This window comes from Ascidiella aspersa, chromosome 1 (assembly GCF_963924565.1).
Source record: "Ascidiella aspersa chromosome 1, kaAscAspe10.2, whole genome shotgun sequence".
In the NCBI taxonomy this organism is placed as follows: domain Eukaryota; kingdom Metazoa; phylum Chordata; class Ascidiacea; order Phlebobranchia; family Ascidiidae; genus Ascidiella; species Ascidiella aspersa.
The window spans coordinates 26,277,410-26,299,360 of record NC_139447.1 but is presented as its reverse complement, the minus strand read 5'-3'; the positions used below and the strand labels follow the sequence as shown (position 1 = coordinate 26,299,360).

The 21,951-nt window shown below is 40.7% G+C and overlaps 1 protein-coding gene and 46 non-coding genes across 47 annotated transcripts in view; all 47 read right to left on the bottom strand.

The window, feature by feature from the left end:
• Positions 1–21,951, bottom strand: part of LOC146168571 (protein FAM227B-like) — a 154,735-nt gene that overhangs the window by 1,835 nt on the left and 130,949 nt on the right. Inside the window, exon 14 of the mRNA XM_083388794.1 lies at positions 520–661. Within this exon, the coding sequence (XP_083244920.1) occupies positions 520–661 (142 nt within the window). The remainder of the gene's footprint in view (positions 1–519; positions 662–21,951) is intronic.
• Positions 3,959–4,049, bottom strand: Trnay-gua (transfer RNA tyrosine (anticodon GUA)). The gene is given in 2 exon segments: positions 3,959–3,994; positions 4,013–4,049. It is a non-coding gene; the product is annotated as a tRNA-Tyr (tRNA).
• On the bottom strand, positions 5,389–5,479 carry Trnay-gua (transfer RNA tyrosine (anticodon GUA)). Its single transcript is given in 2 exon segments — positions 5,389–5,424; positions 5,443–5,479. It is a non-coding gene; the product is annotated as a tRNA-Tyr (tRNA).
• Trnay-gua (transfer RNA tyrosine (anticodon GUA)) lies at positions 5,547–5,637 on the bottom strand. The gene is given in 2 exon segments: positions 5,547–5,582; positions 5,601–5,637. It is a non-coding gene; the product is annotated as a tRNA-Tyr (tRNA).
• Trnay-gua (transfer RNA tyrosine (anticodon GUA)) lies at positions 5,706–5,796 on the bottom strand. Its single transcript is given in 2 exon segments — positions 5,706–5,741; positions 5,760–5,796. It is a non-coding gene; the product is annotated as a tRNA-Tyr (tRNA).
• Trnay-gua (transfer RNA tyrosine (anticodon GUA)) lies at positions 5,865–5,955 on the bottom strand. The gene is given in 2 exon segments: positions 5,865–5,900; positions 5,919–5,955. It is a non-coding gene; the product is annotated as a tRNA-Tyr (tRNA).
• Positions 6,181–6,271, bottom strand: Trnay-gua (transfer RNA tyrosine (anticodon GUA)). Its single transcript is given in 2 exon segments — positions 6,181–6,216; positions 6,235–6,271. It is a non-coding gene; the product is annotated as a tRNA-Tyr (tRNA).
• Positions 6,498–6,588, bottom strand: Trnay-gua (transfer RNA tyrosine (anticodon GUA)). The gene is given in 2 exon segments: positions 6,498–6,533; positions 6,552–6,588. It is a non-coding gene; the product is annotated as a tRNA-Tyr (tRNA).
• Trnay-gua (transfer RNA tyrosine (anticodon GUA)) lies at positions 6,974–7,064 on the bottom strand. The gene is given in 2 exon segments: positions 6,974–7,009; positions 7,028–7,064. It is a non-coding gene; the product is annotated as a tRNA-Tyr (tRNA).
• On the bottom strand, positions 7,462–7,552 carry Trnay-gua (transfer RNA tyrosine (anticodon GUA)). Its single transcript is given in 2 exon segments — positions 7,462–7,497; positions 7,516–7,552. It is a non-coding gene; the product is annotated as a tRNA-Tyr (tRNA).
• On the bottom strand, positions 7,621–7,711 carry Trnay-gua (transfer RNA tyrosine (anticodon GUA)). The gene is given in 2 exon segments: positions 7,621–7,656; positions 7,675–7,711. It is a non-coding gene; the product is annotated as a tRNA-Tyr (tRNA).
• Positions 7,780–7,870, bottom strand: Trnay-gua (transfer RNA tyrosine (anticodon GUA)). Its single transcript is given in 2 exon segments — positions 7,780–7,815; positions 7,834–7,870. It is a non-coding gene; the product is annotated as a tRNA-Tyr (tRNA).
• Positions 8,098–8,188, bottom strand: Trnay-gua (transfer RNA tyrosine (anticodon GUA)). Its single transcript is given in 2 exon segments — positions 8,098–8,133; positions 8,152–8,188. It is a non-coding gene; the product is annotated as a tRNA-Tyr (tRNA).
• Positions 8,416–8,506, bottom strand: Trnay-gua (transfer RNA tyrosine (anticodon GUA)). Its single transcript is given in 2 exon segments — positions 8,416–8,451; positions 8,470–8,506. It is a non-coding gene; the product is annotated as a tRNA-Tyr (tRNA).
• Trnay-gua (transfer RNA tyrosine (anticodon GUA)) lies at positions 8,904–8,994 on the bottom strand. Its single transcript is given in 2 exon segments — positions 8,904–8,939; positions 8,958–8,994. It is a non-coding gene; the product is annotated as a tRNA-Tyr (tRNA).
• On the bottom strand, positions 9,063–9,153 carry Trnay-gua (transfer RNA tyrosine (anticodon GUA)). The gene is given in 2 exon segments: positions 9,063–9,098; positions 9,117–9,153. It is a non-coding gene; the product is annotated as a tRNA-Tyr (tRNA).
• Positions 9,381–9,471, bottom strand: Trnay-gua (transfer RNA tyrosine (anticodon GUA)). The gene is given in 2 exon segments: positions 9,381–9,416; positions 9,435–9,471. It is a non-coding gene; the product is annotated as a tRNA-Tyr (tRNA).
• On the bottom strand, positions 9,699–9,789 carry Trnay-gua (transfer RNA tyrosine (anticodon GUA)). The gene is given in 2 exon segments: positions 9,699–9,734; positions 9,753–9,789. It is a non-coding gene; the product is annotated as a tRNA-Tyr (tRNA).
• Positions 10,175–10,265, bottom strand: Trnay-gua (transfer RNA tyrosine (anticodon GUA)). Its single transcript is given in 2 exon segments — positions 10,175–10,210; positions 10,229–10,265. It is a non-coding gene; the product is annotated as a tRNA-Tyr (tRNA).
• Positions 10,334–10,424, bottom strand: Trnay-gua (transfer RNA tyrosine (anticodon GUA)). Its single transcript is given in 2 exon segments — positions 10,334–10,369; positions 10,388–10,424. It is a non-coding gene; the product is annotated as a tRNA-Tyr (tRNA).
• Trnay-gua (transfer RNA tyrosine (anticodon GUA)) lies at positions 10,651–10,741 on the bottom strand. Its single transcript is given in 2 exon segments — positions 10,651–10,686; positions 10,705–10,741. It is a non-coding gene; the product is annotated as a tRNA-Tyr (tRNA).
• On the bottom strand, positions 10,969–11,059 carry Trnay-gua (transfer RNA tyrosine (anticodon GUA)). Its single transcript is given in 2 exon segments — positions 10,969–11,004; positions 11,023–11,059. It is a non-coding gene; the product is annotated as a tRNA-Tyr (tRNA).
• Trnay-gua (transfer RNA tyrosine (anticodon GUA)) lies at positions 11,128–11,218 on the bottom strand. The gene is given in 2 exon segments: positions 11,128–11,163; positions 11,182–11,218. It is a non-coding gene; the product is annotated as a tRNA-Tyr (tRNA).
• On the bottom strand, positions 11,445–11,535 carry Trnay-gua (transfer RNA tyrosine (anticodon GUA)). The gene is given in 2 exon segments: positions 11,445–11,480; positions 11,499–11,535. It is a non-coding gene; the product is annotated as a tRNA-Tyr (tRNA).
• Positions 11,762–11,852, bottom strand: Trnay-gua (transfer RNA tyrosine (anticodon GUA)). Its single transcript is given in 2 exon segments — positions 11,762–11,797; positions 11,816–11,852. It is a non-coding gene; the product is annotated as a tRNA-Tyr (tRNA).
• On the bottom strand, positions 11,921–12,011 carry Trnay-gua (transfer RNA tyrosine (anticodon GUA)). Its single transcript is given in 2 exon segments — positions 11,921–11,956; positions 11,975–12,011. It is a non-coding gene; the product is annotated as a tRNA-Tyr (tRNA).
• Positions 12,080–12,170, bottom strand: Trnay-gua (transfer RNA tyrosine (anticodon GUA)). The gene is given in 2 exon segments: positions 12,080–12,115; positions 12,134–12,170. It is a non-coding gene; the product is annotated as a tRNA-Tyr (tRNA).
• Positions 12,409–12,499, bottom strand: Trnay-gua (transfer RNA tyrosine (anticodon GUA)). The gene is given in 2 exon segments: positions 12,409–12,444; positions 12,463–12,499. It is a non-coding gene; the product is annotated as a tRNA-Tyr (tRNA).
• On the bottom strand, positions 12,568–12,658 carry Trnay-gua (transfer RNA tyrosine (anticodon GUA)). The gene is given in 2 exon segments: positions 12,568–12,603; positions 12,622–12,658. It is a non-coding gene; the product is annotated as a tRNA-Tyr (tRNA).
• On the bottom strand, positions 14,769–14,859 carry Trnay-gua (transfer RNA tyrosine (anticodon GUA)). Its single transcript is given in 2 exon segments — positions 14,769–14,804; positions 14,823–14,859. It is a non-coding gene; the product is annotated as a tRNA-Tyr (tRNA).
• Positions 15,087–15,177, bottom strand: Trnay-gua (transfer RNA tyrosine (anticodon GUA)). Its single transcript is given in 2 exon segments — positions 15,087–15,122; positions 15,141–15,177. It is a non-coding gene; the product is annotated as a tRNA-Tyr (tRNA).
• Trnay-gua (transfer RNA tyrosine (anticodon GUA)) lies at positions 15,712–15,802 on the bottom strand. Its single transcript is given in 2 exon segments — positions 15,712–15,747; positions 15,766–15,802. It is a non-coding gene; the product is annotated as a tRNA-Tyr (tRNA).
• On the bottom strand, positions 15,871–15,961 carry Trnay-gua (transfer RNA tyrosine (anticodon GUA)). Its single transcript is given in 2 exon segments — positions 15,871–15,906; positions 15,925–15,961. It is a non-coding gene; the product is annotated as a tRNA-Tyr (tRNA).
• Trnay-gua (transfer RNA tyrosine (anticodon GUA)) lies at positions 16,188–16,278 on the bottom strand. Its single transcript is given in 2 exon segments — positions 16,188–16,223; positions 16,242–16,278. It is a non-coding gene; the product is annotated as a tRNA-Tyr (tRNA).
• Positions 16,507–16,597, bottom strand: Trnay-gua (transfer RNA tyrosine (anticodon GUA)). Its single transcript is given in 2 exon segments — positions 16,507–16,542; positions 16,561–16,597. It is a non-coding gene; the product is annotated as a tRNA-Tyr (tRNA).
• Trnay-gua (transfer RNA tyrosine (anticodon GUA)) lies at positions 16,666–16,756 on the bottom strand. The gene is given in 2 exon segments: positions 16,666–16,701; positions 16,720–16,756. It is a non-coding gene; the product is annotated as a tRNA-Tyr (tRNA).
• On the bottom strand, positions 16,985–17,075 carry Trnay-gua (transfer RNA tyrosine (anticodon GUA)). The gene is given in 2 exon segments: positions 16,985–17,020; positions 17,039–17,075. It is a non-coding gene; the product is annotated as a tRNA-Tyr (tRNA).
• Trnay-gua (transfer RNA tyrosine (anticodon GUA)) lies at positions 17,302–17,392 on the bottom strand. Its single transcript is given in 2 exon segments — positions 17,302–17,337; positions 17,356–17,392. It is a non-coding gene; the product is annotated as a tRNA-Tyr (tRNA).
• Trnay-gua (transfer RNA tyrosine (anticodon GUA)) lies at positions 17,620–17,710 on the bottom strand. Its single transcript is given in 2 exon segments — positions 17,620–17,655; positions 17,674–17,710. It is a non-coding gene; the product is annotated as a tRNA-Tyr (tRNA).
• Trnay-gua (transfer RNA tyrosine (anticodon GUA)) lies at positions 17,938–18,028 on the bottom strand. The gene is given in 2 exon segments: positions 17,938–17,973; positions 17,992–18,028. It is a non-coding gene; the product is annotated as a tRNA-Tyr (tRNA).
• Positions 18,097–18,187, bottom strand: Trnay-gua (transfer RNA tyrosine (anticodon GUA)). Its single transcript is given in 2 exon segments — positions 18,097–18,132; positions 18,151–18,187. It is a non-coding gene; the product is annotated as a tRNA-Tyr (tRNA).
• Trnay-gua (transfer RNA tyrosine (anticodon GUA)) lies at positions 18,256–18,346 on the bottom strand. Its single transcript is given in 2 exon segments — positions 18,256–18,291; positions 18,310–18,346. It is a non-coding gene; the product is annotated as a tRNA-Tyr (tRNA).
• Trnay-gua (transfer RNA tyrosine (anticodon GUA)) lies at positions 19,662–19,752 on the bottom strand. Its single transcript is given in 2 exon segments — positions 19,662–19,697; positions 19,716–19,752. It is a non-coding gene; the product is annotated as a tRNA-Tyr (tRNA).
• Trnay-gua (transfer RNA tyrosine (anticodon GUA)) lies at positions 20,456–20,546 on the bottom strand. Its single transcript is given in 2 exon segments — positions 20,456–20,491; positions 20,510–20,546. It is a non-coding gene; the product is annotated as a tRNA-Tyr (tRNA).
• On the bottom strand, positions 20,774–20,864 carry Trnay-gua (transfer RNA tyrosine (anticodon GUA)). Its single transcript is given in 2 exon segments — positions 20,774–20,809; positions 20,828–20,864. It is a non-coding gene; the product is annotated as a tRNA-Tyr (tRNA).
• Positions 21,409–21,499, bottom strand: Trnay-gua (transfer RNA tyrosine (anticodon GUA)). The gene is given in 2 exon segments: positions 21,409–21,444; positions 21,463–21,499. It is a non-coding gene; the product is annotated as a tRNA-Tyr (tRNA).
• Positions 21,727–21,817, bottom strand: Trnay-gua (transfer RNA tyrosine (anticodon GUA)). Its single transcript is given in 2 exon segments — positions 21,727–21,762; positions 21,781–21,817. It is a non-coding gene; the product is annotated as a tRNA-Tyr (tRNA).

The window sequence follows — 21,951 nt, the reverse complement described above, 5'->3', positions numbered from 1 at the left end:
ACGACACACCTTCTGACAACACGTAACCCAACGACAAACCGGCAACAGAATAATCACAAGATGAGCAAATGGTTCTCCCCATTTCACACCACTCATAAGGAAGACAAAACAGTACCGGATCAAACATCACAACCTAGAAACCGCACAAGTCTACAACAAAGAAACACACCAGACAGAACAAAATCCAACAAAAGGCAACATGTAAATCCACTGGAGAACGAACAAAATTTAGAAGGAACCCAAAAGCCGAAACCCAAGCACAACAAATCAAAAATAAATAGAATATCAAGGACCTGCGACGACCCTGATTAACTTTGGTGAAAATTTGGAGGGAGTTTATTTGTATTGCACGACTTTTCTCCACTTTTATTTTTCAACCGCGTTATAATCTGTACTTGGGTTAAAATTTCTAAGCATCACTTTGTTAGTTGTACATCTATTGAGCTTTAGACAATAATAAAAATATTTAATAAATTTTACTAAAATGCGAATTGTAAGTATATCAAAACTGGGATTTACCGCTTGATCCAACACTTTGTCGCTACGAATTTTAATTTCCAAAGGGTCAACCAACGTCTCTTGAAGTCGGCGTATTTCTCGAACAGCTTGACTTCTTGCCTTCTGTAGCTTTATTACATCCGCTTTAAGAGAACCTTGCGATCTTGCACAAACAATAAAAATAACAAAAAAGTAAGTGAGTTATTTGGACGCAAATGCAAAGTAATAGGTAGGGTGATTTACAATATCATCTGACTAACGCAATGGTAAAACAATCCAAAATTTTTTTTAATTTTTTTATAGATGAGTTTCAAGAATACAATAATTAAATTTAGGCCGTCTGTTATTTAGCCGACTGGTGTGAATCGTTGGAAAGCGCGAAGGTATTTTCTGTGGATTTCTGAGGTATTTACCCGCTACAGTCTAACAGTCTACCAAATGTTTTACTAACGGAATGCGAGATTACCAGAATTTGTCATAGTGTAATGAATGATACCGAAGGCAAAAATCGAAAAAAGAACTCTTCGAAACGGATTCGAACCAGTGACCTATAAATTTCTGAAGAATTTACTCGCTGCAGTCCACCGCTCTGCCAACAGAGCTAAGGAACGAACGAGACATTACTACAATTTGTTAAAGTTAATAAATGATAACAAAGGCGCAAGTTTGAAAAATCAATCCTTTGAACGGGATTCGAACCAGTGACGTATAGATTTTTGAAGAATTTACCCGCCACAGACCAACACTCAACCAACTGAGCTATCGAAGGAACGAGCTGTTATTACAATTTGTCAAAGTTTACCAAGTGATAACAATGGCGCAAGTTAGAAAAAATAATCCTTCGAACAGGATAGGAACCAGTGACCTATGGGTTTCTGAAGAATTTACCCGCTACAGTCCACCGCTCTACCAACAGAGCTATCGAATGAACCAGATATTACTACAATTTGTCAAAGTTTAATGAATGTTAACGAAGAAGCAAGTTTGAAAAAAGAATCCTTCGAACCTGATTCCGACCAGTGACCTATGGATTTGAGAAGAATTTAGCAGTTACAGTCGGCCGCTCTACCAACCGAGCTATCGAAGGAAGCTGATATTACCACAATTTGTCAAAGTTTAGCAAGTGATAACAAAGGCACAAGTTTGAAAAATCAATCCTTCGAACCAGTGACCCATGGATTTCCGAAGAATATAGCCGATGCAGTCCATCGCTCTACCAACTGAGCTATCGCAGGAACTACATATTACTACAATTTGTCAATGTTTAACAAGTGATAACAAAGGCGAAAGTTTGAAAAACAAATCCTTCAACCGGATTTGAACCAGTGACCTATAGATTTCCAAAGAATTTAGCAGTTACAGTCGGCCGCTCTACCAACCGAGCTATCAAAGGAACGAGATATTAATACAATTTGTCAAAGTTTAGCAAGTGATAACAAGGCGCAAGTTTGAAAAATCACTCCTTCGAACCAGTGACCTATGGATTTCCGATGCAGTCCATCGCTCTACCAACTGAGCTATCGCAGGAACTAGATATTACTACAATTTGTCAATGTTTAGCAACTGATTGCAAAGGCGCAAGTTTGAAAAAATTATACTCCAACCGGATTAGAACCAGTGACCTATGGATTTCTGAAGAATATAGCCGATACAGTCCATGGCTCTACCAACTGAGCTATCGCAGGAACTAGATGTTACTACAATTTGTCAATGTTTAGCAACTGATTGCAAAGGCGCAAGTTTGAAAAAATTATACTCCAACCGGATTAGAACCAGTGACCCATGGATTTCTGAAGAATATAGCCGATACAGTCCATGGCTCTACCAACTGAGCTATCGCAGGAACTAGATGTTACTACAATTTGTCAATGTTTAGCAACTGATTGCAAAGGCGCAAGTTTGAAAAAATTATACTCCAACCGGATTAGAACCAGTGACCTATGGATTTCCGAAGAATATAGCCGATACAGTCCATCGCTCTACCAACTGAGCTATCGCAGGAACTGGATATTACTACAATTTGTCAATGTTTAGCAACTGATTGCAAAGGCGCAAGTTTGAAAAAAATATACTCCAACCGGATTAGAACCAGTGACCTATGGATTTCTGAAGAATTTAGCAGTTACAGTCGGCCGCTCTATCAACCGAGCTATCGAAGGAAGCTGATATTACCACAATTTGTCAAAGTTTAGCAAGTGATAACAAAGGCACAAGTTTGAAAAATCAATCCTTCGAACCAGTGACCCATGGATTTCCGAAGAATATAGCCGATGCAGTCCATCGCTCTACCAACTGAGCTATCGCAGGAACTAGATATTACTACAATTTGTCAATGTTTACCAACTGATTGCAAAGGCGCAAGTTTGAAAAAATTATACTCCAACCGGATTAGAACCAGTGACCTATGGATTTCCGAAGAATATAGCCGATAAAGTCCATCGCTCTACCAACTGAGCTATCGCAGGAACTAGATATTAATACAATTTGTCAATGTTTAGCAACTGATTGCAAAGGCGCAAGTTTGAAAAAATTATACTCCAACCGGATTAGAACCAGTGACCTATGGATTTCTGAAGAATATAGCCGATGCAGTCCATCGCTCTACCAACTGAGCTATCGCAGGAACTAGATATTACTACAATTTGTCAATGTTTAGCAACTGATTGCAAAGGCGCAAGTTTGAAATAATTGTACTCCAACCGGATTAGAACCAGTGACCTATGGATTTCCGAAGAATATAGCCGATACAGTCCATCGCTCTACCAACTGAGCTATCGCAGGAACGAGATATTACTACAATTTGTCAATGTTTAGCAAGTGATAACAAAGGCACAAGTTTGAAAAATCAATCCTTCGAACCAGTGACACATGGATTTCCGAAGAATATAGCCGATGCAGTCCATCGCTCTACCAACTGAGCTATCGCAGGAACTAGATATTACTACAATTTGTCAATGTTTAGCAACTGATTGCAAAGGCGCAAGTTTGAAAAAATTATACTCCAACCGGATTAGAACCAGTGACCTATGGATTTCTGAAGAATTTAGCAGTTACAGTCAGCCGCTCTACCAACCGAGCTATCGAAGGAAGCTGATATTACCACAATTTGTCAAAGTTTAGCAAGTGATAACAAGGCGCAAGTTTGAAAAATCACTCCTTCGAACCAGTGACCTATGGATTTCCGAAGAATATAGCCGATACAGTCCATCGCTCTACCAACTGAGCTATCGCAGGAACGAGATGTTACTACAATTTGTCAAAGTTTGCCAAGTGATAAAAAGGGGCAAGTTTGAAAAATTTATCCTTCGAACCGGATTCGAACCAGCGACCTATGGACTTCTGAGGAACTTCACCACTACAGTCCACCGCTCTACCAACTGAGCTATCGAAGCAACGAGATATTACCACAATTTGGCAAAGTTTGCAAAGTGATAAAAAAGGGGCAAGTTTGAAAAATTTATCCTTCGAACCGGATTCGAACCAGTGACCTATGGATTTCTGAAGAACTTAAGCGCTACAGTCCACCGCTCTACCAACTGAGCTATCGAAGGAACGAAATATTACCACAATTTGTCAAAGTTTGCCAAGTGATAAAAAAGGGGCAAGTTTGAAAAATTTATCCTTCGAACCGGATTCGAACGAACGACCTATGGACTTCTGAGGAACTTCACCGCTACAGTCCACCGGTCTACCAACTGAGCTATCGAAGGAACGAGATATTACCACAATTTGGCAAAGTTTGGAAAGTGATAAAAAAGGGGCAAGTTTGAAAAATTTATATTTCGAACCGGATTCGAACCAGTGACCTATGGATTTCTGAAGAACTTAACCGCTACAGTCCACCGCTCTACCAACTGAGCTATCGAAGGAACGAGATATTACCACAATTTGGCAAAGTTTTGAAAGTGATAAAAAAGGGGCAAGTTTGAAAAATTTATCGTTCGAACCGGTTTACAATCAGAGACCTATGGATTTCTGAGGAACTTCACCGCTACAGTCCACCGCTCTACCAACTGAGCTATCGAAGGAACGAGATATTACCACAATTTGGCAAAGTTTGAAAAGTGATAAAAAAGGGGCAAGTTTGAAAAATGTATCCTTCGAACCGGATTCGAACCAGTGACCTATGGATTTCTGAGGCACTTAACCGCTACAGTCCACCGCTCTACCAACTGAGCTATGGAAGGAACGAGATATTACCACAATTTGGCAAAGTTTTAAAAGTGATAAAAAAGGGGCAAGTTTGAAAAAATTATCCTTCGAACCGGTTTACAATCAGAGACCTATGGATTTCTGAAGAACTTAAGCGCTACAGTCCACCGCTCTACCAACTGAGCTATCGAAGGAACGTAATATTACCACAATTTGTCAAAGTTTGCCAAGTGATAAAAAAGGGGCAAGTTTGAAAAATGTATCCTTCGAACCGGATTCGAACCAGTGATCTATGGATTTCTGTGGAACTCACCCGCTACAGTCCACCGCTTTATCAACTGAGCTATCGAAGGAACGAGATAGTACCACAATTTGGCAAAGTTTTGAAAGTGATAAAAAGGGGCAAGTTTGAAAAATTTATCCTTCGAACCGGATTAGAACCAGTGACCTATGGATTTCTGAGGAACTTAACCGCTACAGTCCACCGCTCTACCAACTAAGCTATCGAAGGAACGAGATAGTACCACAATTTGGCAAAGTTTGGAAAGTGATAAAAAAGGGGCAACTTTGCAAAATTTATCCTTCGAACAGGATTCGAACCAGTGACCTATGGATTTCAGAAGAACTTAACCGTTACAGTCCATCGCTCTACCAACTGATCTATCGAAGGAACGAGACATCGCCACAATTTGGCAAAGTTTGTCAAGTGATAAAAAAGGGGCAAGTTTGAAAAATTTATCCTTCGAACCGAATTCGAACCAGTGACCTATGGATTTCTGAGGAACTTAACCGCTACAGTCCACCGCTCTACCAACTGAGCTATCGAAGGAACGAGATAGTACCGCAATTTGGCAAAGTTTGGAAAGTGATAAAAAAGGGTCAATTTGAAAAATTTATCCTTCGAACCGGATTCGAACCAGTGACCTATGGATTTCTGAGGAACTTAACCGCTACAGTCCACCGCTCTACCAACTGAGCTATCGAAGGAACGAGATAGTACCACAATTTGGCAAAGTTTGTAAAGTGATAAAAAAGGGGCAAGTTTGAAAAATTTATCCTTCGAACCGGATTCGAACCAGTGACCTACGGATTTCTGAAGAACTTTACCGCTACAGTCCACCGCTCTACCAACTGAGCTATCGAAGGAAACAGATATTGCCACAATTTGGCAAAGTTTGGCAAGTGATAAAAAAGGGGCAAGTTTGAAAAATTTATCCTTCGGACCGGATTCGAACCAGTGACCTATGGATTTCTGAAGAACTTAACCGCTACAGTCCACCGCTCTACCAACTGAGCTATCGAAGGAACGAGATATTACCACAATTTGGCAAAGTTTTGAAAGTGATAAAAAAGGGGCAAATTTGAAAAATTATCCTTCGAACCGGTTTACAATCAGAGACCTATGGATTTCTGAAGAACTTAAGAGCTACAGTCCACCGCTCTACCAACTGAACTATCGAAGGAACGAAAAATTACCACAATTTGTCAAAGTTTGGCAAGTGATAAAAAGGGGCAAGTTTGAAAAATTTATCCTTCGAACCGGATTCGAACCAGTGACCTATGGATTTCTGAAGAACTTAACCGCTACAGTCCACCGCTCTACCAACTGAGCTATCGAAGGAACGAGATATTACCACAATTTGGCAAAGTTTTGAAAGTGATAAAAAAGGGGCAAATTTGAAAAATTATCCTTCGAACCGGTTTACAATCAGAGGCCTATGGATTTCTGAAGAACTTAAGCGCTACAGTCCACCGCTCTACCAACTGCGCTATCGAAGGAACGAAATATTACCACAATTTGTCAAAGTTTGCCAAGTGATAAAAAAGGGGCAAGTTTGAAAAATTTATCCTTCGAACCGGATTCGAACCAGTGACCTATGGATTTCTGAGGAACTTAACCGCTACAGTCCACCGCTCTACCAACTGAGCTATCGAAGGAACGAGATAGTACAACAATTTGGCAAAGTTTTGAAAGTGATAAAAAGGGGCAAGTTTGAAAAATTTATCCTTCGAACCGGATTCGAACCAGTGATCTATGGATTTCTGAAGAATTTAATCGCTACAGTCAACCGCTCTTCCAATTGAGGTATCGAAGGAACGAGATATTGGTACAATTTGTCAACGTTTAGCAAGTGATAACAAAGGGGCAAGTTTGAAAAATTTATCCTTCGAACCGGATTCGAACCAGTGACCTACGGATTTCTGAAGAACTTTACCGCTACAGTCCACCGCTCTACCAACTGAGCTATCGAAAGAACCAGATGTTGCCACAATTTGGCAAAGTTTGGAAAGTGATGAAAAAGGGGCAAGTTTGAAAAATTTATCCTTCGAACCGGCTTCGAACCAGTGACCTATGGATTTCTGAAGAACTTAACCGCTACAGTCCACCGCTCTACCAACTGAGCTATCGAAGGAACGAGATATTACAACAATTTGGCAAAGTTTGTAAAGTGATAAAAAAGGGGCAAGTTTGAAAAATTTATCCTTCGAACCGGTTTACAATTAGTGACCTATGGATTTCTGAAGAACTTAAGTGCTACAGTCCACCGCTCTACCAACTGAGCTATCGAAGAAACGAAATATTACCACAATTTGTCAAAGTTTGCCAAGTGATAAAAAAGGAGCAAGTTTGAAAAATTTATCCTTCGAACCGGATTCGAACCGGATTCGAATCAGCGACCTATGGACTTCTGAGGAACTTCACCGCTACAGTCCACCGCTCTACCAACTGAGCTATCGAAGGAACGAGATATTACCACAATTTGGCAAAGTTTGGAAAGTGATAAAAAAGGGGCAAGTTTGAAAAATTTATCCTTCGAACCGGATTCGAACCAGTGACCTATGGATTTCTGAGGAACTTAACCGCTACAGTCCACCGCTCTACCAACTGAGCTATCGAAGGAACGAGATAGTACCAAAATTTGGCAAAGTTTGCAAAGTGATAAAAAAGGGGCAAGTTTGAAAAATTTATCCTTCGAACCGGATTCGAACCAGTGACCTATGGATTTCTGAAGAACGTAACCGCTACAGTCCACCGCTCTACCAACTGAGCTATCGAAGGAACGAGATATTACCACAATTTGGCAAAGTTTTGAAAATGATAAAAAAGGGGCAAGTTTGAAAAATTTATCCTTCGAACCGGATTCGAACCAGTGACCTATGGATTTCTGAAGAACGTAACCGCTACAGTCCACCGCTCTACCAACTGAGCTATCGAAGGAACGAGATATTACTACAATTTGGCAAAGTTTTGAAAATGATAAAAAAGGGGCAAGTTTGAAAACTTTATCCTTCGAACCGGTTTACAATCAGAGACCTATGGATTTCTGAAGAACTTAAGCGCTACAGTCCACCGCTCTACCAACTGCGCTATCGAAGGAACGAAATATTACCACAATTTGTCAAAGTTTGCCAAGTGATAAAAAAGGGGCAAGTTTGAAAAATTTATCCTTCGAACCGGATTCGAACCAGTGACCTATGGATTTCTGAGGAACTTAACCGCTACAGTCCACCGCTCTACCAACTGAGCTATCGAAGGAACGAGATATTGGTACAATTTGTCAACGTTTAGCAAGTGATAACAAAGGGGCAAGTTTGAAAAATTTATCCTTCGAACCGGATTCGAACCAGTGATCTATGGATTTCTGAAGAATTTAATCGCTACAGTCAACCGCTCTTCCAATTGAGGTATCGAAGGAACGAGATATTGGTACAATTTGTCAACGTTTAGCAAGTGATAACAAAGGGGCAAGTTTGAAAAATTTATTCTTCGAACCGGATTCGAACCAGTGACCTATGGATTTCTGAAGAACTTAACCGCTACAGTCCACCGCTCTACCAACTGAGCTATCGAAGGAACGAGATATTACAACAATTTGGCAAAGTTTGTAAAGTGATAAAAAAGGGGCAAGTTTGACAAATTTATCCTTCGAACCGGTTTACAATCAGAGACCTATGGATTTCTGAAGAACTTAAGCGCTACAGTCCACCGCTCTACCAACTGAGCTATCGAAGAAACGAAATATTACCACAATTTGTCAAAGTTTGCCAAGTGATAAAAAAGGAGCAAGTTTGAAAAATTTATCCTTCGAACCGGATTCGAACCGGATTCGAACCAGCGACCTATGGATTTCTGAGGAACTTCACCGCTACAGTCCACCGCTCTACCAACTGAGCTATCGAAGGAACGAGATATTACCACAATTTGGCAAAGTTTGGAAAGTGATAAAAAAGGGGCAAGTTTGAAAAATTTATCCTTCGAACCGGATTCGAACCAGTGACCTATGGATTTCTGAGGAACTTAACCGCTACAGTCCACCGCTCTACCAACTGAGCTATCGAAGGAACCAGATAGTACCAAAATTTGGCAAAGTTTGTAAAGTGATAAAAAAGGGGCAAGTTTGAAAAATTTATCCTTCGAACCGGATTCGAACCAGTGACCTATGGATTTCTGAAGAACTTAACCGCTACAGTCCACCGCTCTACCAACTGAGCTATCGAAGGAACGAGATATTAACACAATTTGGCAAAGTTTTGAAAGTGATAAAAAAGGGGCAAGTTTGAAAAATTTATCCTTCGAACCGGTTTACAATCAGAGACCTATGGATTTCTGAAGAACTTAACCGCTACAGTCCACCGCTCTACCAACTGAGCTATCGAAGGAATGAGATATTACCACAATTTGGCAAAGTTTGAAAAGTGATAAAAAAGAGGCAAGTTTGAAAAATTTATCCTTCGAACAGGATTCGAACCAGTGACCTATGGATTTCTGAGGAACTTAACCGCTACAGTCCACCGCTCTACCAACTGAGCTATCGAAGGAACGAGATATTACCACAATTTGGCAAAGTTTGGCAAGTGATAAAAAAGGGGCAAGTTTGAAAAATTTATCCTTCGAACCGGATTCGAACCAGTGACCTAAGGATTTCTGAAGAACTTAACCGCTAAAGTCCACCGCTCTACCAACTGAGCTATCGAAGGAACGAGATATTACCACAATTTAGCAAAGTTTGGAAAGTGATAAAAAAGGGGCAAGTTTGAAAAATTTATCCTTCGAACCGGATTCGAACCAGTGACCTATGGATTTCTGAGGAACTTAACCGCTACAGTCCACCGCTCTACCAACTGAGCTATCGAAGGAACGAGATATTAATACCATTTGGAAAAGTTTGGCAAGTGATAAAAATGGGCAAGTTTGAAAAATTTATCCTTCGAACTGGATTCGAACCACTGACCTATGGATTTCTGAAGAATTTAATCGCTACAGTCCACCGCTCTTCCAATTGAGGTATCGAAGGAACGAGATATTACAACAATTTGGCAAAGTTTGTAAAGTGATAAAAAAGGGGCAAGTTTGAAAAATTTATCCTTCGAACCGGTTGACAATCAGTGATCTATGGATTTCTGAATAACTTAAGCGCTACAGTCCACCGCTCTACCAACTGAGCTATCGAAGGAACGAGATATTACCACAATTTGGCAAAGTTTGTAAAGTGATAAAAAAGGGGCAAGTTTGAAAAATTTATCCTTCGAACCGGATTAGAACCAGTGACCTATGGATTTCTGAGGAACTTAACCGCTACAGTCCACCGCTCTACCAACTGAGCTATCGAAGGAACGAGATAGTACCACAATTTGGCAAAGTTTGGAAAGTGATAAAAAAGGGGCAACTTTGCAAAATTTATCCTTCGAACCGGATTCGAACCAGTGACCTATGGATTTCAGAAGAACTTAACCGCTACAGTCCATCGCTCTACCAACTGAGCTATCGAAGGAACGAGACATCGCCACAATTTGGCAAAGTTTGCCAAGTGATAAAAAAGGGGCAAGTTTGAAAAATTTATCCTTCGAACAGGATTCGAACCAGTGACCTATGGATTTCTGAGGAACTTAACCGCTACAGTTCACCGCTCTACCAACTGAGCTATCGAAGGAACGAGATAGTACCACAATTTGGCAAAGTTTGCAAAGTGATAAAAAAGGGGCAATTTGAAAAATTTATCCTTCGAACCGGATTCGAACCAGTGACCTATGGATTTCTGAGGAACTTAACCGCTACAGTCCACCGCTCTACCAACTGAGCTATCGAAGGAACGAGATAGTACCACAATTTGGCAAAGTTTGTAAAGTGATAAAAAAGGGGCAAGTTTGAAAAATTTATCCTTCGAACCGGATTCGAACCAGTGACCTATGGATTTCTGAAGAATTTAATCGCGACAGTCAACCGCTCTTCCAAATGAGCTATCGAAGGACCGAGATATTGGTACAATTTGTCAATGTTTGACAAGTGATAACAAAGGGGCAAGTTTGAAAAATTTATCCTTCGAACCGGATTCGAACCAGTGACCTACGGATTTCTGAAGAACTTCACCGCTACAGTCCACCGCTCTACCAACTGAGCTATCGAAGGAACCAGATATTGCCACAATTTGGCAAAGTTTTGAAAGTGATGAAAAAGGGGCAAGTTTGAAAAATTTATCCTTCGAACCGGATTCGAACCAGTGACCTATGGATTTCTGAGGAACTTAACCGCTACAGTCCACCGCTCTACCAACTGAGCTATCGAAGGAACGATATATTACCACAATTTGGCAAAGTTTTGAAAGTGATAAAAAAGGGGCAAGTTTCAAAAAATTATCCTTCGAACCGGTTTACAATCAGAGACCTATGGATTTCTGAAGAACTTAAGAGCTACAGTCCACCGCTCTACCAACTGAGCTATCGAAGGAACGATATAATACCACAATTTGGCAAAGTTTTGAAAGTGATAAAAAGGGGCAAGTTTGAAAAATTTATCCTTCGAACCGGATTCGAACCAGTGACCTATGGATTTCTGAGGAACTTAACCGCTACAGTCCACCGCTCTACCAACTGAGCTATCGAAGGAACGAGATAGTACCACAATTTGGCAAAGTTTTGAAAGTGATAAAAAGGGGCAAGTTTGAAAAATTTATCCTTCGAACCGGATTCGAACCAGTGATCTACGGATTTCTGAAGAATTTAATCGCTACAGTCAACCGCTCTTCCAATTGAGGTATCGAAGGAACGAGATATTGGTACAATTTGTCAACGTTTAGCAAGTGATAACAAAGGGGCAAGTTTGAAAAATTTATCCTTCGAACCGGATTCGAACCAGTGACCTACGGATTTCTGAAGAACTTTACCGCTACAGTCCACCGCTCTACCAACTGAGCTATCGAAGGAACCAGATATTGCCACAATTTGGCAAAGTTTGGAAAGTGATGAAAAAGGGGCAAGTTTGAAAAATTTATCCTTCGAACCGGATTCGAACCAGTGATCTATGGATTTCTGAAGAACTTAACCGCTACAGTCCACCGCTCTACCAACTGAGCTATCGAAGGAACGAGATATTACAACAATTTGGCAAAGTTTGTAAAGTGATAAAAAAGGGGCCAGTTTGAAAAATTTATCCTTCGAACCGGATTCGAACCAGTGACCTATGGATTTCTGAAGAACTTAAGCGCTACAGTCCACCGCTCTACCAACTGAGCTATCGAAGAAATGAAATATTACCACAATTTGTCAAAGTTTGCCAAGTGATAAAAAAGGAGCAAGTTTGAAAAATTTATCCTTCGAACCGGATTCGAACCGGATTCGAACCAGCGACCTATGGACTTTTGAGGAACTTCACCGCTACAGTCCACCGCTCTACCAACTGAGCTATCGAAGGAACGAGATATTACCACAATTTGGCAAAGTTTGCAAAGTGATAAAAAAGGGGCAAGTTTGAAAAATTTATCCTTCGAACCGGATTCGAACCAGTGACCTATGGATTTCTGAGGAACTTAACCGCTACAGTCCACCGCTCTACCAACTGAGCTATCGAAGGAACGAGATAGTACCAAAATTTGGCAAAGTTTGCAAAGTGATAAAAAAGGGGCAAGTTTGAAAAATTTATCCTTCGAACCGGATTCGAACCAGTGACCTATGGATTTCAGAAGAACTTAACCGCTACAGTCCATCGCTCTACCAACTGAGCTATCGAAGGAACGAGACATCGCCACAATTTGGCAAAGTTTGCCAAGTGATAAAAAAGGGGCAAGTTTAAAAAATTTATCCTTCGAACCGGATTCGAACCAGTGACCTATGGATTTCTGAGGAATTCAACCGCTACAGTACACCGCTCTACCAACTGAGCTATCGAAGGAACGAGATATTAACACAATTTGGCAAAGTTTGGCAAGTGATAAAAATGGGCAAGTTTGAAAAATTTATCCTTGGAACCGGATTCGAACAAGTGATCTATGGATTTCTGAGGAACTTAACCGCTACAGTCAACCGCTCTGCCAACTGAGCTATCGAAGGAACGAGATAGTACCACAATTTGGCAAAGTTTGGAAAGTGATAACAAGGCGCAAGTTTGAAAAATCACTCCTTCGAACCAGTGACCTATGGATTTCCGAAGAATATAGCCGATACAGTCCATCGCTCTACCAACTGAGCTATCGCAGGAACGAGATGTTACTACAATTTGTCAATGTTTAGCAAGTGATAACAAAGGCACAAGTTTGAAAAATCAATCCTTCGAACCAGTGACCTATGGATTTCTGAAGAACTTAACCGCTAGAGTCCACCGCTCTACCAACTGAGCTATCGAAGGAACGAGATATTACCACAATTTGGCAAAGTTTTAAAAGTGATAAAAAAGGGGCAAGTTTGAAAAAATTATCCTTCGAACCGGTTTACAATCAGAGACCTATGGATTTCTGAAGAACTTAAGCGCTACAGTCCACCGCTCTACCAACTGAGCTATCGAAGGAACGAAATATTACCACAATTTGTCAAAGTTTGCCAAATGATAAAAAAGGGGCAAGTTTGAAAAATGTATCCTTCGAACCGGATAAGAACCAGTGATCTATGGATTTCTGTGGAACTCACCCGCTACAGTCCACCGCTCTACCAACTGAGCTATCGAAGGAACGAAATATTACCACAATTTGTCAAAGTTTTGAAAGTGATAAAAAGGGGCAAGTTTGAAAAATTTATCCTTCGAACCGGATTCGAACCAGTGACCTATGGATTTCTGAAGAATTTAATCGCTACAGTCAACCGCTCTTCCAATTGAGGTTTCGAAGGAACGAGATATTGGTGCAATTTGTCAACGTTTAGCAAGTGAAAACAAAGGGGCAAGTTTGAAAAATTTATCTTTCAAACCGGATTCGAACCAGTGACCTACGGATTTCTGAAGAACTTTACCGCTACAGTCCACCGCTCTACCAACTGAGCTAACGAAGGAACCAGATATTGCCACAATTTGGCAAAGTTTGTAAAGTGATAAAAAAGGGGCAAGTTTGAAAAATTTATCCTTCGAACCGGATTCGAACCAGTGACCTATGGATTTCTGAAGAACTTAACCGCTACAGTCCACCGCTCTACCAACAGAGCTATCGAAGGAACGAGATATTACAACAATTTGGCAAAGTTTGTAAAGTGATAAAAAAGGGGCAAGTTTGAAAAATTTATTGTTCGAACCGGTTTACAATCAGTGACCTATGGATTTCTGAAGAACTTAAGCGCTACAGTCCACCGCTCAACCAACTGAGCTATCGAAGGAACGAAATATAACCACAATTTGTCAAAGTTTACCAAGTGATAAAAAAGGGGCAAGTTTTAAAAATTTATCCTTCGAACCGGATTCGAACCAGCGACCTATGGACTTCTGAGGAACTTCACCGCTACAGTCCACCGGTCCATCAACTGAGCTATCGAAGGAACGAGATATTACCACAATTTGGCAAAGTTTGGAAAGTGATAAAAAAGGGGCAAGTTTGAAAAATTCATCTTTTGAACCGGATTCGAACCAGTGACCTATGGATTTCTGAAGAACTTAACCGCTACAGTCCACCGCTCTACCAACTGAGCTATCGAAGGAACGAGATATTACCACAATTTGGCAAAGTTTTGAAAGTGATAAAAAAGGGGCAAGTTTGAAAAATTTATCCTTCGAACCGGTTTACAATCAGAGACCTATGGATTTCTGAAGAACTTCACCGCTACAGTCCACCGCTCTACCAACTGAGCTATCGAAGGAACGAGATATTACCACAATTTGGCAAAGTTTGAAAAGTGATAAAAAAGGGGCAAGTTTGAAAAATTTATCCTTCGAACCGGATTCGAACCAGTGACCTATGGATTTCTGAGGAACTTCACCGCTACAGTCCACCGCTCTACCAACTGAGCTATCGAAGGAACGAGATATTACCACAAATTGGCAAAGTTTGGAAAGTGATAAAAAAGGGGCAAGTTTGAAAAATTTATGCTTCGAACCGGATTAGAACCAGTGACCTATGGATTTCTGAGGAACTTAACCGCTACAGTTCACCGCTATACCAACTGAGCTATCGAAGGAACGAGATAGTACCACAATTTGGCAAAGTTTGGAAAGTGATAAAAAAGGGGCAACTTTGAAAAATTTATCCTTCGAACCGGATTCGAACCAGTGACCTATGGATTTCAGAAGAACTTAACCGCTACAGTCCATCGCTCTACCAACTGAGCTATCGAAGGAACGAGACATCGCCACAATTTGGCAAAGTTTGGAAAGTGATAAAAAAGGGGCAAGTTTGAAAAATTTATCCTTCGAACCGGATTAGAACCAGTGACCTATGGATTTCTGAGGAACTTAACCGCTACAGTTCACCGCTCTACCAACTGAGCTATCGAAGGAACGAGATAGTACCACAATTTGGCAAAGTTTGCCAAGTGATAAAAAAGGGGCAAGTTTGAAAAATTTATCCTTCGAACCAGTGACCTATGGATTTCTGAGGAACTTAACCGCTACAGTCCACCGCTCTACCAACTGAGCTATCGAAGGAACGAGATAGTACCACAATTTGGCAAAGTTTGTAAAGTGATAAAAAAGGGGCAAGTTTGAAAAATTTATCCTTCGAACCGGATTCGAACCAGTGACCTATGGATTTCTGAAGAATTTAATCGCGACAGTCAACCGCTCTTCCAAATGAGCTATCGAAGGACCGAGATATTGGTACAGTTTGTCAATGTTTGACAAGTGATAACAAAGGGGCAAGTTTGAAAAATTGATCCTTCGAACCGGATTCGAACCAGTGACCTACGGATTTCTGAAGAACTTTACCGCTACAGTCCACCGCTCTACCAACTGAGCTATCGAAGGTACCAGATATTGCCACAATTTGGCAAAGTTTGGCAAGTGATAAAAAAGGGGCAAGTTTGAAAAATTTATCCTTCGAACCGGATTCGAATCAGTGACCTATGGATTTCTGAAGAACTTAACCGCTACAGTCCACCGCTCTACCAACTGAGCTATCGAAGGAACGAGATATTACCACAATTTGGCAAAGTTTTGAAAGTGATAAAAAAGGGGCAAGTTTGAAAAATTTATCCTTCGAACCGGTTTACAATCAGAGACCTATGGATTTCTGAAGAACTTAAGAGCTACAGTCCACCGCTCTACCAACTGAACTATCGAAGGAACGAGATATTACCACAATTTGTCAAAGTTTGCCAAGTGATAAAAAGGGGCAAGTTTGAAAAATGTATCCTTCGAACCGGATTCGAACCAGTGACCTATGGATTTCTGAAGAACTTAACCGCTACAGTCCACCGCTCTACCAACTGAGCTATCGAAGGAACGAGATATTACCACAATTTGGCAAAGTTTTGAAAGTGATAAAAAAAGGGGCAAATTTGAAAAAATTATCCTTCGAACCGGTTTACAATCAGAGGCCTATGGTTTTCTGAAGAACTTAAGCGCTACAGTCCACCGCTCAACCAACTGCGCTATCGAAGGAACGAAATATTACCACAATTTGTCAAAGTTTGCCAAGTGATAAAAAAGGGGCAAGTTTGAAAAATTTATCCTTCGAACCGGATTCGAACCAGTGACCTATGGATTTCTGAGGAACTTAACCGCTACAGTCCACCGCTCTACCAACTGAGCTATCGAAGGAACGAGATAGTACCACAATTTGGCAAGGTTTAGCAAGTGATAACAAAGGGGCAAGTTTGAAAAATTTATCCTTCGAACCGGATTCGAACCAGTGACCTATGGATTTCTGAAGAACTTAACCGCTACAGTCCACCGCTCTACCAACTGAGCTATCGAAGGAACGAGATATTACCACAATTTGGCAAAGTTTTGAAAGTGATAAAAAAAGGGGCAAATTTGAAAAAATTATCCTTCGAACCGGTTTACAATCAGAGGCCTATGGTTTTCTGAAGAACTTAAGCGCTACAGTCCACCGCTCAACCAACTGCGCTATCGAAGGAACGAAATATTACCACAATTTGTCAAAGTTTGCCAAGTGATAAAAAAGGGGCAAGTTTGAAAAATTTATCCTTCGAACCGGATTCGAACCAGTGACCTATGGATTTCTGAGGAACTTAACCGCTACAGTCCACCGCTCTACCAACTGAGCTATCGAAGGAACGAGATAGTACCACAATTTGGCAAAGTTTTGAAAGTGATAAAAAGGGGCAAGTTTGAAAAATTTATCCTTCGAACCGGATTCGAACCAGTGACCTATGGATTTCTGAAGAATTTAATCGCTACAGTCAACCGCTCTTCCAATTGAGGTATCGAAGGAACGAGATATTGGTACAATTTGTCAAGGTTTAGCAAGTGATAACAAAGGGGCAAGTTTGAAAAATTTATCCTTCGAACCGGATTCGAACCAGTGACCTACGGATTTCTGAAGAACTTTACCGCTACAGTCCACCGCTCTACCAACTGAGCTATCGAAGGAACGAGATATTACCACAATTTGGCAAAGTTTTGAAAGTGATAAAAAAGGGGCAAATTTGAAAAAATTATCCTTCGAACCGGTTTACAATCAGAGGCCTATGGTTTTCTGAAGAACTTAAGCGCTACAGTCCACCGCTCAACCAACTGCGCTATCGAAGGAACGAAATATTACCACAATTTGTCAAAGTTTGCCAAGTGATGAAAAAGGGGCAAGTTTGAAATATTTATCCTTCGAACCGGGTTCGAACCAGTGACCTATGGATTTCTGAAGAACTTAACCGCTACAGTCCACCGCTCTACCAACTGAGCTATCGAAGGAACGAGATATTACAACAATTTGGCAAAGTTTGTAGAGTGATAAAAAAGGGGCAAGTTTGAAAAATTTATCCTTCGAACCGGTTTACAATCAGTGACCTATGGATTTCTGAAGAACTTAAGCGCTACAGTCCACCGCTCTACCAACTGAGCTATCGAAGAAACGAAATATTACCACAATTTGTCAAAGTTTGCCAAGTGATAAAAAAGGAGCAAGTTTGAAAAGTTTATCCTTCGAACCGGATTCGAACCAGCGACCTATGGACTTCTGAGGAACTTCACCGTTACAGTCCACCGCTCTACCAACTGAGCTATCGAAGGAACGAGATATTACCACAATTTGTCAAAGTTTGCCAAGTGATAAAAAAGGGGCAAGTTTGAAAAATTTATCCTTCGAACCGGATTCGAACCAGTGACCTATGGATTTCTGAGGAACTTAACCGCTACAGTCCACCGCTCAACCAACTGAGCTATCGAAGGAACGAGATAGCACCAAAATTTGGCAAAGTTTGCAAAGTGATAAAAAAGGGGCAAGTTTGAAAAATTTATCCTTCGAACCGGATTCGAACCAGTGACCTATGGATTTCAGAAGAACTTAACCGCTACAGTCCATCGCTCTACCAACTGAGCTATCGAAGGAACGAGACATCGCCACAATTTGGCAAAGTTTGCCAAGTGATAAAAAAGGGGCAAGTTTAAAAAATTTATCCTTCGAACCGGATTCGAACCAGTGACCTATGGATTTCTGAGGAATTCAACCGCTACAGTACACCGCTCTACCAACTGAGCTATCGAAGGAACGAGATATTAACACAATTTGGCAAAGTTTGGCAAGTGATAAAAATGGGCAAGTTTGAAAAATTTATCCTTGGAACCGGATTCGAACAAGTGACCTATGGATTTCTGAGGAACTTAACCGCTACAGTCAACCGCTCTGCCAACTGAGCTATCGAAGGAACGAGATAGTACCACAATTTGGCAAAGTTTGGAAAGTGATAACAAGGCGCAAGTTTGAAAAATCACTCCTTCGAACCAGTGACCTATGGATTTCCGAAGAATATAGCCGATACAGTCCATCGCTCTACCAACTGAGCTATCGCAGGAACGAGATGTTACTACAATTTGTCAATGTTTAGCAAGTAATAACAAAGGCACAAGTTTGAAAAATCAATCCTTCGAACCAGTGACCTATGGATTTCTGAAGAACTTAACCGCTACAGTCCACCGCTCTACCAACTGAGCTATCGAAGGAACGAGATATTACCACAATTTGTCAAAGTTTTAAAAGTGATAAAAAAGGGGCAAGTTTGAAAAAATTATCCTTCGAACCGGTTTACAATCACAGACCTATGGATTTCTGAAGAACTTAAGCGCTACAGTCCACCGCTCTACCAACTGAGCTATCGAAGGAACGAAATATTACCACAATTTGTCAAAGTTTGCCAAGTGATAAAAAAGGGGCAAGTTTGAAAAATGTATCCTTCGAACCGGTTTACAATCAGAGACCTATGGATTTCTGAAGAACTTAAGAGCTACAGTCCACCGCTCGATCAACTGAGCTATCGAAGGAACGAGATATTACCACAATTTGGCAAAGTTTTGAAAGTGATAAAAAGGGGCAAGTTTGAAAAATTTATCCTTCGAACCGGATTCGAACCAGTGACCTATGGATTTCTGAAGAATTTAATCGCTACAGTCAACCGCTCTTCCAATTGAGGTTTCGAAGGAACGAGATATTGGTGCAATTTGTCAATGTTTAGCAAGTGAAAACAAAGGGGCAAGTTTGCAAAATTTATCTTTCAAACCGGATTCGAACCAGTGACCTCCGGATTTCTGAAGAACTTTACCGCTACAGTCCACCGCTCTACCAACTGAGCTAACGAAGGAACCAGATATTGCCACAATTTGGCAAAGTTTAGAAAGTGATAAAAAAGGGGCAAGTTTGAAAAATTTATCCTTCGAACCGGATTCGAACCAGTGACCTATGGATTTCTGAAGAACTTAACCGCTACAGTCCACCGCTCTACCAACTGAGCTATCGAAGGAACGAGATATTACAACAATTTGGCAAAGTTTGTAAAGTGATAAAAAAGGGGCAAGTTTGAAAAATTTATTGTTCGAACCGGTTTACAACCAGTGACCTATGGATTTCTGAAGAACTTAAGCGCTACAGTCCACCGCTCAACCAACTGAGCTATCGAAGGAACGAAATATTACCACAATTTGTCAAAGTTTACCAAGTGATAAAAAAGGGGCAAGTTTGAAAAATTTATCTTTCAAACCGGATTCGAACCAGTGACCTACGGATTTCTGAAGAACTTTACCGCTACAGTCCACCGGTCCATCAACTGAGCTATCGAATGAACGAGATATTACCACAATTTGGCAAAGTTTGGAAAGTGATAAAAAAGGGCAAGTTTGAAAAATTCATCTTTCGAATCGGATTCGAACCAGTGACCTATGGATTTCTGAAGAACTTAACCGCTACAGTCCACCGCTCTACCAACTGAGCTATCGAAGGAACGAGATATTACCACAATTTGGCAAAGTTTTGAAAGTGATAAAAAAGGGGCAAGTTTGAAAAATTTATCCTTCGAACCGGTTTACAATCAGAGACCTATGGATTTCTGAAGAACTTCACCGCTACAGTCCACCGCTCTACCAACTGAGCTATCGAAGGAACGAGATATTACCACAATTTGGCAAAGTTTGAAAAGTGATAAAAAAGGGGCAAGTTTGAAAAATTTATCCTTCGAACCGGATTCGAACCAGTGACCTATGGATTTCTGAGGAACTTAACCGCTACAGTCCACCGCTCTACCAACTGAGCTATCGAAGGAACGAGATATTACCACAATTTGGCAAAGTTTGGCAAGTGATCAAAAAGGAGCAAGTTTGAAAAATTTATCCTTCGAACCGGATTCGAACCAGTGACCTATGGATTTCTGAAGAACTTAACCGCTAAAGTCCACCGCTCTACCAACTGAGCTATCGAAGGAACGAGATATTACCACAATTTAGCAAAGTTTGGAAAGTGATAAAAAAGGGGCAAGTTTGAAAAATGTATCCTTCGAACCGGATTCGAACCAGTGACCTATGGATTTCTGAGGAACTTAACCGCTACAGTCCACCGCTCTACCAACTGAGCTATCGAAGGAACGAGATATTAATACAATTTGGAAAAGTTTGGCAAGTGATAAAAATGGGCAAGTTTGAAAAATTTATCCTTCGAACTGGATTCGAACCAGTGACCTATGGATTTCTGAAGAATTTAATCGCTACAGTCCACCGCTCTTCCAATTGAGGTATCGAAGGAACGAGATATTACAACAATTTGGCAAAGTTTGAAAAGTGATAAAAAAGGGGCAAGTTTGAAAAATTTATCCTTCGAACCGGTTTACAATCAGTGACCAATGGATTTCTGAAGAACTTAAGCGCTACAGTCCACCGCTCTACCAACTGAGCTATCGAAGGAACGAGATATTACCACAAATTGGCAAAGTTTGGAAAGTGATAAAAAAGGGGCAAGTTTGAAAAATTTATCCTTCGAACCGGATTAGAACCAGTGACCTATGGATTTCTGAGGAACTTAACCGCTACAGTTCACCGCTCTACCAACTGAGCTATCGAAGGAACGAGATAGTACCACAATTTGGCAAAGTTTGGAAAGTGCTAAAAAAGGGGCAACTTTGAAAAATTTATCCTTCGAACCGGATTCGAACCAGTGACCTATGGATTTCAGAAGAACTTAACCGCTACAGTCCATCGCTCTACCAACTGAGCTATCGAAGGAACGAGACATCGCCACAATTTGGCAAAGTTTGGAAAGTGATAAAAAAGGGGCAAGTTTGAAAAATTTATCCTTCGAACCGGATTAGAACCAGTGACCTATGGATTTCTGAGGAACTTAACCGCTACAGTTCACCGCTCTACCAACTGAGCTAACGAAGGAACGAGATAGTAACACAATTTGGCAAAGTTTGCAAAGTGATAAAAAAGGGGGAAGTTTGAAAAATTTATCCTTCGAACCAGATTCGAACCAGTGACCTATGGATTTCTGAGGAACTTAACCGCTACAGTCCACCGCTCTACCAACTGAGCTATCGAAGGAACGAGATAGTACCACAATTTGGTAAAGTTTTGAAAGTGATAAAAAAGGGGCAAGTTTGAAAAATTTATCCTTCGAACCGGATTCGAACCAGTGACCTATGGATTTCTGAAGAATTTAATCGCGACAGTCAACC